The following is a 12,536-nucleotide window of genomic DNA, read 5'->3' on the forward strand; positions in this document are numbered from 1 at the left end:
GTATGTGTATGTCGTGTTGTTTTAAAATGCTCAGAACATCTTTGAGGAGCTGATGAGATGAATAGTTGAAATGCTTGTTGGAGCTCAGATTCCCAGAACCCACATCAAATGATAGGTGAGGCTGTAATTACAGCCTTGGAAAGCAGAGGCTGGGGATCTCTGCAAGAAGCTGATTAGCAAGGCTAGCTGCATCAGTGAGCTCTGGATTCACTTAGAAACCCTATCTCAAATTATAAAGTAAAAGAGTAATTGAGGGAAAACCTTGACACCAAACCTTAAGGCCTCTACATGCATACACACACAAATGTACATGTAAACACACACACACACACACACACACACACACACACACACCAAACATCTTTGATAATTAGACTGTTAAAATTAGTACATTGATGCTGGACATGGTAGTGTACATCTGAACCAGTACTTGGAAAGCTCAGACAAGAGTACTGCTGCACATTTGAGACCATCACAGGCTACAGAGTGATAGATACCCTGCTTTAAAACACCAGTAACAGTGATGATGATGTTTAAACAAACTGTCAAGAGGTTAATTAATGCAATGCTGATCAAAGAAAAAAAGAGTTTTTACTATGAAACAGCTTGATTAAAACATGATACCTATGTTTCAAGAAACCTGTCCTTGCTATAAAAGTAGCCAAAATAGTTTAATAATCCACAGCCTACTATAAATACTTTTCCTTCACTTTCTTTACAGGCAAAGTTTGAATATCTAACTTTTTATTTTGACAATCAAACTTTGTCACTTTGATAAAAAAATAAAAATGAATTCTCAACTTCAGTTATAGATTTGTTAAGGTGAAAGTGAAGTGGAATGCATAAAATTAACTTTTGTGGGTCTTAAAAGATAGGAGAGGGCCAGGTAGTGCTGGCACACGCCTTTAATCCCAGCATTTGGGAGGCAGAGGCAGGTGGATCTCTGTGAGTTCAAGGCCAGCCTGGTCTACAGAGTAAGATTCAGGACAAGCACCAAAGCTGCAGAGAAACTCTGCCTCAGGGGAAAAAAAAAATTAGGAAAGGGACCAATGACATGGCTTGGCAGTGAAGGCACTTGTTCACAAGCATGGTGATGGGAGTTCAACACCAGGAATACACATGAAAGTGACGGAGAGAACCAACTCCACAAAGTGCACATGCACACGCACACACACCCAAATAAAATAACAAATAAAGTTGATAGGGAGGAAATATCTACCATATATTCCATGTAAGTGACCAAAAGCTTCACATAAGAATAAAGATGTTACAAAGAAAAAGGAATGAATACTTGAATAATTTGCAGTGTGTAACTATAAAAACTGCTAAAATGCAAAGATCTTTTTTTAATATTACCTATGATGAAATCAAATTAGAAATATATTAACTTGGATATCTCTTTATGCAAAGAAATTAAACTACGCATGTAATATGCCAAAGTAAATGCTCTGTAAATTCCAACCACAAGCACATAAAATAGAATAAAAATGTGTTTCAATGAAAATCTGTGATATTCTCAGTATTTTTTGGTTTTGTTCTGTTTTAAATGTAGTTTTATTTACCAGCACAGGCCGGCCTGGAACTTGCAATCTTCCTGCCTCTGCCACCACCACAGCTAGCTTAAAAATCCCCAATTTTGCCACCGTGATAATGGCTACTATACATATAACAATGCAACAGAAATAGCACAATCTCTGAGGACACATTCCGTATTTTATTTACATTTCAAGACTAACTTTAATCTCAAAATCACATATCCATACACCTATTTCTTTTTTGTTGACTTCACTTAAAACTTCTAAGCATGTTTTATTAAACAAAGACTGTAAACAAATATTTATCATGTCTGTTACATGTAACAAACGGGAACAGCTTTTAACAGAGATTCATCAATACCCCCCAAACATCTTTTTATTATAAATACAGGTATCAAAACAATCCTGAAGCTATTTTTGATGCTACAGCAGTCAGCACCCACACCCGCACCACTTCAAGAGTGAACACAATTGTGACTACTCATTATACCTGCTACTTTAAACAGTTCACTGTGGTCTAAGGACGATGGATAAAGCATGCCAGTTCTGTTCTTCCTTCTTGAGACAAAGGTTTCCGTTGCCATCTGATACTCCTTTGTCATGCTTTTGTCTTGAAAACCTGAATTCATTTTGAATACTTCAGGCTCATGTTTAAATGACAGTGCTTTAAGAGAAAGAAAAATTGTGCTGCACTTCTCTTGTTACCTGAAAACATAATAGGTGTACATATATTAAATATATTCTTACAACTGTCCAGGTCATGTTTACCAGCTGGAATTCTTTTACTTAATGTGTGGGTATTTTGCATGGTGATATTTAATCAAGACATTAACAAGAGTTGTTGATTTAAGACAAGTTTGAGATCCACTAAAATCAGTTGTTGTACGTCTGTCCTTCCGGTGGCTGTGGAAGCTTCATATTTTCTTTGGACATCATTAGACGTCTTAGCTCTTGGAGTACAACTTTAATGCTATAGGAATTTTGCCATTTTGCTAAAACTGGTATGCTTCGTGCATCCACCTAAGAGGGGAGGAAAAGAGGGACAATTAACTACCAAACAAAATACTGCAGACCAGAGCTAGACATGATGAAGCACAATCCCAGCAGAGAAAAGAAGATCACAAGGTCAGGCCCCCCTGGGCTAGACATGGATATCCTGTTTCACAGGAAACAAAATTAATAATAGTACTACTAATGATGATAATGTACTACTATGTACCAATATTTTAAATATACTTTAATAAGAATGCTATACTATGAAATTGCAGATTTAAAATGTATACTGTAATGTATTTTAAAACTATAGATTTTAAAAACATTCTTTAACAAGATTTTCTAAAAATGTAGATTTAAGTCTAATTTTTGTATTTTATAATAAACATGTAGCAAACTTATTACCAGAATCATTGTACGCATATAAATATAATAAATAACTACTTTGTAAACATTTGCAAACCCTTCTTAATGATTAACATGAGTAGAAAGTTGTTGATTTAAAACAAACTATACTGACATTAGTCAGAACACTCCTTTCTATTTCCAATAAAACCCAAGAGGGAGGAAAACATTAAACTACTTCTGCTTCCAGAGGACATGACCTTGTACACTGACAACTGTAAGAATAGCATTAAAGAAATGGCTGGAGGCCAGGAATGGTGGTGCACACCTGTAATGCCAGCACTCAGGAGGAAGACAGGTGGATCTCTGTGAGTTGGAGGCCAATATGGCCTATACAGTGAGTCCCAGGCCAGCCAGGAATACAGAGCAAAACCCTGCCTCAAAAACATGCAGAGAGGAACAAGAAGGGGAAGGGATGAGAGGTGGGAGGAGAGAGGATGAGGGAGAGACAGGGAGAGGAAAGGAGAAGGAGGAACAGGAGGAGAAAAGAGGCAAGGGGGAAAGAGAATGGGGAGAAGAAACTACTAAATCTAGTAAGTTCATAGTACTTGTGTTAAAAAAGTTGCATCTCTGTATACCTGTAATGAATCTGGAAACTAAAATTAAGAAATTTTACAAATTAAGAAATTTACAATAGCAGGATCATAAATAATAAGAACTGTGCACCAGGAACTGAAATATTATTGATAAAAATAAAAGGCCTAAATATGTGTACACGGATCAGTAAGCAGTGAGCTTGGCGAGCTTCTAGGCAGCTTGGTTCAGTTGATGTGGAGGCTTGTCATAGAGCAGCCATGCCACATGTCCTATCCACTCTCCTAAGCAGGCTCAGGATTCTAACCTAGCCACTAATACCTTCGAACATGAGCAGATTCCTTACTTACGTTGTACTTGTCTTTCTTGTAACATAGTACAGCTTGATGAACATAAGCCTAAGTGTTCAGTAAACAAAACCTACAGGATTGCAGTCTAATTTCTGGAGAACAATGTAGTAGTGTAAAGTGGAGATTTTAAATATTCATTAAGAGTTTTCCAGGGTAGGGTGGGGAGTGGAGATACAAAATTACATAGATGACACACATGAATTTTTTTTTTTTTGAGAAAAAAAACCTTATATGCGAGTATCTTGGTACAAATTTATTTTACCCAATATAATACCATATGACCATTTTAAGAATAAATGGCTTCTATGGTACCCCCAAAAAAAAGAAAGAAAAAGAAAAAAAAAGGAAAGACTGGGAAGAAAGAGGACCAATGAAGGAGAATGGAGAACAAGAGAGGTGATTAATGAATCCCACTGAGGGCTACCTAAAAGCACTAAGAAAAAAAAAAGGACTGCAAGATGAGGATTATGAAAAAAATAACTGAAGCCACATATATTAAGATGACTGTAAAGAAATAACTAGGTGACATTCTTGCCACTTGGATATACAACTGTCCTTTTCTTAAATGTCCGTGTCTCTTTCTTCCTTAACATTGATGCTTGACTCTACAATGAAAACCTTTTCTTAGTAAACTGCTTCACACCAACAGTTTATTCTGAAATTCTACTTTGTACCCAAGTCAAGAATGCCAGGCTTCATGCTGGGGACATGGCTCAATCAGTCAAGTGTATACCAGACAAGCTCAAGGACTTGAGTTCAATCCCTGACACCCAAGTCAAAAAGCTAGGCAGAGTGGTGTGTAGCTGTATCCCACCACGGGAGTGGACAGAGGGCTAAAAGGCACATCAGCAAACCCGATTCAGTAAATTGTTCAGAACAACTGAAAATGACAAACACTGCTTCAGTGAACATACACGTTCACACCAACACAACCAATCGCCTCCCATACACAAAAAAAACGATTGCCAGAATCATCTGAGGAGTCCCCCACAAAAAAATTCTCAAGGCTGAACAGCCAGCACATTGAGGTTTTCTGAGATTTACCTTTTAAATTGTGAGTGTGAGAGAGTCACATTTTGTGTGTGTTCGCATGTGCGCCTGTAGGCATATGCACATGCATGTATGCATATGAATGCAAATGTCCTGGTAGTGAAGACAGCATCAGATCCTCTGGCATTGAAGTGACAGGTAGTTGTTGAGTAGGTCCTCTGGAAAGGTAATACCCATGTTTCTGCTGGATTATTTTATATCAACAGCAGCTGGAGTCATCAGAGGTATCTTAAGAAAATACTTCCACAGGATTGACCTGTAGGCAAGCCTGTGGGACATTTTCTTGATTCATTATTGATGAGAGATGGTCCAATTGACTGTAGGTAGTGTCATCCCTGGCCTGGTTGTCCTAAGTGAAATAAGAAAGAAAGCAGACTACAAAGGAAACCAGAAAAAAGCATTCCTCCATGGCCTCTGTATTAGCTCCTGCATCCAGCTTCCTGCCCTGACTTCCTTTGAAGATGGACTGTGCTCCTGCCTCCAGGTTCAGGCCCTGACTTCCTTCAAAGATGGACTGTAGTCCTGTCTCCAGGTTCATGCCCTGACTTCCTTCAAAGATGGACTGTGCTCCTGTCTCCAGGTTCAGGCCCTGACTTCCTTCAAAGATGGACTATAGTCCTGTCTCCAGGTTCATGCCCTGACTTCCTTCAAAGATGGACTGTAGTCCTGTCTCCAGGTTCATGCCCTGACTTCCTTCAAAGATGGACTGTGCTCCTGCCTCCAGGTTCATGCCCTGTTTGAGACCCTGCTCTAACTTCCCACGGTGATAGACTGAGTGATATGAAACTAAAAGGTGAAATAAACCTTTCCTCCTCAAGCTACTTTTGCTCCACATTTTAACAAAGCAATAGAAATCTAACTAAGACAAAGCTCTTAATCACAGAGCCATCAATATCTCAGCCCCTTACATTGGTGTCCTGAAGAAACTAAAACTTCCCTGATGACCTGTATAGTGAAATTCTGAAATAATGAAGAGTTTCCTTGACTGTTGTTTAACTTATTTGGCTTTATTCTTCTAGCTCATATGTAACTTTTGATTCTTTGTTTTGTTTTGTTTCTGGCCAGAGACTTCACTGTGCTTACCAAGTACTCCCAATGGAGAACTTAGGAATCCTTTCTCCAAACTTTAGATGAGGTGGGATAATCATGACTATTTAGGAGTATATCACTTTAAGGACTGATCCAATATATTCTAAACCACTCTCTTGCCTGAGATCTAGGTTGAGGTGAACCAACCCTGGAGTGACTTCCACAGGAGAAAAATTCATCCAGCAGCACCATCTAGATCCAAAACACATTGGAAATGGCCTCTCCTATGGCACATACTATGGAACTTTCTATCACTTTTCTTCCTTAAGCACATTCTATCACACTTGCAATCTCATGGATAGGGAACCCTGCTCAACTCGTCCCCAAAACATTTGCCACCTTCCTTTCATACCCTCAAACTTTTCTCCTGCTGAGAACCTCTCATTTCCATAACTAGCACAGTCATCTTGACTAGCTACAGAATTACCTAGGAGACACACGTCTTGGTATGGCTGTGGGAATTTCTAGATTGGGTTAAGAGAGGTGGAAAGACCTACTCTAACTGTGGGTGGTACCATTCTATGTGCTGAAGTCCTAAGCTGAATAAAAGGGAGAAAAAAAGATAAAGGCCAGGACTATTATTTCTCTGCTTCCTGACTGCAATGTGACAAGCTGCCTCATGCTCAGGTTGCCTACCTACCTTACTTGACCTTTCTTGACTGTATCCCTAAACTACAGGCCAAAATAAAGCCTTGCTCCCTTAAGTTGTTTGGTCATTGTGGTAGTTTGATGGAGGATGGCCTCCATAGGCTCAGACAGTCGAACATTTAGTCACTACCAGTTAGTGGAACTGTTTGTGAAGGGATACGAGGTGTGGACTTGTTGGAATAACTATGGCCTTGTTGGAAGGGGTGTAGCACTGAGAGTGGGCTTTAACATTTCAAAAGTCCATGCCATTTTGTTTCTCTGCCTGCAGATCAGTGCTCAGCTATTGCTCCAGCACCATGCCTATCTGCTTCCTACCATGATGACCTTGAACTAACCCACCAAAAATACTGAGTAAGCCCCAATTAAATGTTTCCTTTCATAAGAGTTGCCTTGTCATGATATCTCATCACTTCAACAGAACAGTAAGACAGGAATTGGGGTGGGGAAGGGTGTCTCGAAAATTTATAATCTATAGGGTTTTATTTCATGAGAGTTTAAGAACCCAGCTATTTTGTGCATCTAATGTTTTAAAGAACTATTACCAAAATAGGCAATATGCTTTGTCTACTCAGAAAGCCCAACCCAAGGATAACCGAAGTAATGCAGAACAAGGCAGTAAATGTCTACTTCTAGCAAGGAACCCAGTGAGTATGCATCTCAACTGTAAATAAAACACAGGCCAGTAATGCACTATATAGAATTCATTTAGAGTATCCTGAGTTTTACTTTTCTTCTTCTCCTCACCCTTTTTTCTTTAGGTACACAGAGAATATACATAATATAAGTAGGAAAGTTTAGAAATAAGACATGGACATTACATACTCATCGTGTGAAAGATCCACCAAGATGAAGTCTCAATTCTGAACATTGATGCCCCAAAAACAAGGGCACCCACATATGTAAAAGAAACATTACTAAAGCTTAAATCACATATAAAACCCCACACATTAATAGTGGGAGACGCCAACACCCCACTTTCACCTCTGGACAGATCGGCCAAATTGAAACTTAACAGAGACATAATGGACTTAACTGCTGTTATGGCTCAAATGGACTCAATCGATATCTACAGAACATTCCACCCAAACAAAAAAGAATATACCTTCTTCTCAGCACCCCATGGAACCTTCTCTAAAATCGACCACATACTTGGCCACAAAGCAAATCTCAACAGATACAAAATAATTGGAAAAACCTCCTGTGTTCTATCGGACCACCATGATTTAAAGTTAGATTTCAACAACAGAAAAAAACTACAGATATCCTACAATCTCATGGAAACTGAATAATGCTCAACTGAATCACCATTAGGTTAAGGAAGAAATGAAGAAAGGAATTAAAGACTTCCTAGAGATGAATGAAAATGAATACACCACATACCCAAACTTATGGGACACTATGAAATCAGTGCTAAGAGGGCAATTCATAGCACTAAATGCCCACATAAAGAAGCTGGAGAAATCTCATGCTAGTGACTTGACAGAACACCTGAAAGCTCTTGAACAGGAAGAAGCAAAGTCTCCCAGGAGGAACAGCCACCAGGAAATTATCAACTTGAGAGCTGAAATCAATAAAATAGAAATAAAGAGAACAATACAAAGGATTAATGAAATGAAGAGTTGGTTCTTTGGGAAGATCAACAAGATAGACAAGCCCTTATCCAAACTAACCAAAAGACAGAGAGCATCCAAATTAACAAAATCAGAAATGAAAAGGGGGACATAACAAAACACAATGAGGAAATCCAGAGAATCATCAGGTCATACTTCAAAAACCTCCACTCCACAAAACTGGAAAATCTAAATAATTTTCTGCATAGGTACCACATACCTAAGTTAAATCAAGACCAGATAAACCATTTAAATAGTCCAATAACCCCTAAGGAAATAGAATCAGTCATTGAAAGTCTCCCCCAAAAAAAGCCCAGGACCAGACGGTTTCAGTGCAGAATTCTACCAGATCTTCAAAGAAGACTTAATACCAATACTCTTTAAATTGTTCCACATGATAGAAGCAGAAGGAATATTACTAATTTCCTTCTATGAGGATACAATTACTCTGATTCCTAAACCAAACAAAGATGCAACAAAGAAAGAGAACTACAGACTCCCTCATGAACATTGATGCAAAAATCCTCAATAAAGTACTGGCAAACAGACTCCAAGCACACATCAAAACAATTATCCACCAATGATCAAGTAGGCTTCATCCCAGGGATGCAAGGGTGGTTCAACATATGAAAGTATGTCAATGTAATACACCATATAAACAAACTCAAAGAAAAAAAACCACATGATCATCTCACTAGACGCAGAAAAGGCATTTGACAAAATCCAACACCCCTTCATGATAAAGGTCTTGGAGCTATCAGAAATATAAGGAACATACCTAAACATAATAAAGGCAATCTACAGCAAGCCAACAGCCAACATCAAATTAAATGGAGAGAAACTCAAAGCAATACCACTAAAATCAGGAACAAGGCAAGGCTGCCCCCTCTTCCCATATTTATTCAATACAGTACTTGAAGTTCTAGCCAGAGCTATAAGACAACATAAGGAGATTAAAGGGATACAAATTGGAAAGGAAGAAGTCAAGCTTTCCCTATTTGCAGATGACATGATAGTATACATGAGTGACCCCAAAAATTCAACCAAGGAACTGATACAGTTATAAAAACCTTTAGCAACATAGCAGGATACAAGATCAACTCAAAAAAATCAGTACCCCTTCTATATACAGTAGACAAACAGGCTGAGAAGGAAATCAGTGATACATCACCCTTTACAATAGCCACAAATGATATAAAATACCTTGGAGTTACTCTAACTAAGCATGTGAAGGACCTATATGACAAGAACTTTAAGTCCCTGAAAAAAGAAATTGAAGAAGATGTCAGAAAATGGAAAGATCTCCCATGCTCATGAACAGGCTGGATTAACATAGTAAAAATGGCGATCTTACCAAAAGCAATCTACAGATTCAATGCCATCCCCATAAAATTACCAACACAATTCTTCACAGAACTGGAAAGAATAATACTCAACTTCATATGGAAAAACAAAAACCCAGGATAGCCAAAAGAATCCTGTACAATAAAACAACCTCTGGAGGCATCACGATCCCCGCCTTCAAGCTCTACTATACAGCTACCATAATAAAAAGAGCTTTAAGTGAATCCCCAGGGGAGTCTTGGCCCTGGAGGAGAGGGCAATGGAGGGGAGGGGTGGGGAGTAAGGTAAGGGTGGGGATGAGAGGGGGGAGGACAAGGGAACCCATGGCTCATGTGTAAAATTAAAACACATAATAATAAAATAATAATAATAATAATAATAATAATAATAATAGAACAGCTTGGTACTGGCATAAAAAGCAACATGTGGACCAATGGAATCGAATTGAAGACCCTGACATCAACCTGCACACCTATGAACATATAATTTTTGACAAAGAAGCCAAAAATGTACAATGGAAAAAAGAAAGCATCTTCAACAAATGGTGCTGGAATAACTGCATGTCAATGTGTAGAAGGCTGCAAATAGATCCATATCTGTCACCGTTCACAAAACTTAAGTCCAAGTGGGTCAAAGACCTCAACATAAATCCAGTTACTCTGAACCTGATAGAAGAAAAAGTAGGAAGTACTCTTGAACACATTGGCAGCAGAGATCACTTCCTAAATATAACACCAGTAGCACAGACACTGAGAGAAATAATCAATCAATGGGACCTGTTGAAACTGAGAAGCTTTTGTAGAGCAAAGTCAACACGGTCAACAAGACAAAGCAACAGCTTACAGAATGGGAAAAGGTCTTCACCAACCCCACATCTGACAGAGGGCTAATATCCAGAATATATAAAGAACTCAAGAAATTAGACATCAAAATGCCCAACAGTCCAATTAAGAAATGGGCTATACAACTAAACAGAGAATTCTCAACAGAGGAAGTTCAAATGGCTGAAAGACATTTAAGGAATTGCTCAACATCCCTAATTATCTGGGAAATGCAAATCAAAATGACTCTGAGATACCACCTTACACCTGTCAGAATGGCTAAGATCAAAAACACAGAAGGCAGCTTATGTTGGAGAGGATGTGGAGCAAGGGGAACTCTCCTCCACTGCTGGTGGGAATGCAAGCTTGTACAGCCACTTTGGAAATCAATATGGCGCTTCCTTAGAAAACTGGGAATCCATCTCCCCCAAGACCCAGCTGTAGCACTCTTGGGCATATACCCAAGGAATGCTCAATCATACCACAAGGGCATTTGCTCAGCTATGTTCATATCAGTATTGTTTGTAATAGCCAGAACCTGGAAACAACCTAGATGCCCTTAAACTGAAGAATGGATAAAGAAAATATGGTACATATACACAGTGGAGTACTACTCAGCAGAGAAAAATAATGGCATCATGAGGTTTGCAGGATCTAGAAAAAAATCATCCTAAGTGACGTAACCCAGACAAACATGGTATGTACTCACTAATAGGAGGATACTAGATGTAAAACAAAGATGACTAGACTGCTACACAACTCCAGGGAGGCTACCTAGAAACGGGGACCCTAGGAAAGACACAGGGATTGCCCAATCTCAGTGAAATGGATAAGATCTACATGAACAACCTGGACGACAGTGGGAGTAATGAAGGGCAAGGTTTGAGGGAAAGAAAGCTTAGGGGATCAGGAGATCCCAGCTGGATCAAGAACAGAAAGGGAGAATGAGGAATAACAGACCATGATAAATGATGACCACATGAGAACAGGAATAGGCAGAGTGCTGGAGAGGTCCACAGAAATCCACAATGATACATCCTCTGTAGACTGCTGGCAATGGTCGAGAGAAAGCCTGATCTGACCTAGTGTGATGATCAGATGGCCAAACACCCTAACTGTCGTGCTGGAACTCTCATCCAATAACTGATGGAAGTGGATGCAGAGATCCTCAGACAGGCCCCAGGTGGAGCTTCAGGAGTCCAAGTGTCGAGAAAGAGGAGGGACTGTAAGAGCGTGAATTGTTGAGACCAAGAATGGAGAGGCACAAGGACAAATCGCCAAACGAATGCAAGCACATGAATTATGAACCAAAGGCTATGGAGCCCCCAGCTGGATCAGGCCCTCTGGATAAGAGAGACAATTGAATAGCTTGAACTGTTTGGGAGGCTTCCAGGCTGTGGGACCGGGACCTGTCCTCAGTGCATGAGCTGGCTGTTTGGAACCTTGGGCTTACACAGGGACACTTTGCTCAGCCTGGAAGGAGGGGACTGGACCTGCCTGTACTGAATCCACCAAGTTTAAATGAATCCCCAGGGAAGTCTTGGCCCTGGAGGAGATGGGAATGGAGGGGAGGGGATAGGGGGAAGGTGGGGGTGGGGGCGGGAGGGGGGAAGACAGGGGAACCCATGGCTGATGTGTAAAATTAAAACACAAATATAATAAATAACAAAAAAGAATGTAAAAGAAAGAAAGAAAGAAAGAAAGAAAGAAAGAAAGAAAGAAAGAAAGAAAGAAAGAAAGAAAGAAAGAAAGACCTAAGGTAAGATGGAATTACAGGAGTAATTTCATGTATAGGGGTATCTTTTCTGTTATTAGCTCTAAACAGAAAATACATCTTGTTTAGCAGGTCTCACCGTCTGTTCAGCTTTTATTTAAGCTCTTCAATGATGTTTAGGTTAATCCATGTCTTCAACACATGAACTTTCAATGTTGTTCTAGTAAGTTGTACATTTACTTTTACCGTTACTTTAGTATTAAGGATTGCTTACTGCTATGGACAGATAAGTAGCCTAAGGAAAGAAAAAAAAAAAAAAAAACTGGCATGCTAAACCTAAACAAAAGCCACAAAATATTACTGTGGATATATACAAATCATGCATGTGTGTTTACATATATATAGTTATTAAAAACAAACTAGCTTGTGTTTCATGTAAACTG

The 12,536-nt window shown here is 39.2% G+C and overlaps 1 protein-coding gene across 2 annotated transcripts in view; it reads right to left on the bottom strand.

The window, feature by feature from the left end:
- Positions 1-1,691: 1,691 nt before the first annotated feature.
- Ube2v2 (ubiquitin conjugating enzyme E2 V2) overlaps positions 1,692-12,536 on the bottom strand; it is a 34,790-nt gene continuing 23,945 nt past the window's right edge. For both annotated transcript variants that reach the window (XM_036198003.1, XM_036198002.1), the window contains one exon: positions 1,692-2,555. In XM_036198003.1, coding sequence (XP_036053896.1) covers positions 2,409-2,555 — 147 coding nt within the window. In that variant the 3' untranslated portion in view covers positions 1,692-2,408. The remainder of the gene's footprint in view (positions 2,556-12,536) is intronic.

Source organism: Onychomys torridus, chromosome 8 (genome assembly GCF_903995425.1).
Source record: "Onychomys torridus chromosome 8, mOncTor1.1, whole genome shotgun sequence".
NCBI lineage: Eukaryota > Metazoa > Chordata > Mammalia > Rodentia > Cricetidae > Onychomys > Onychomys torridus.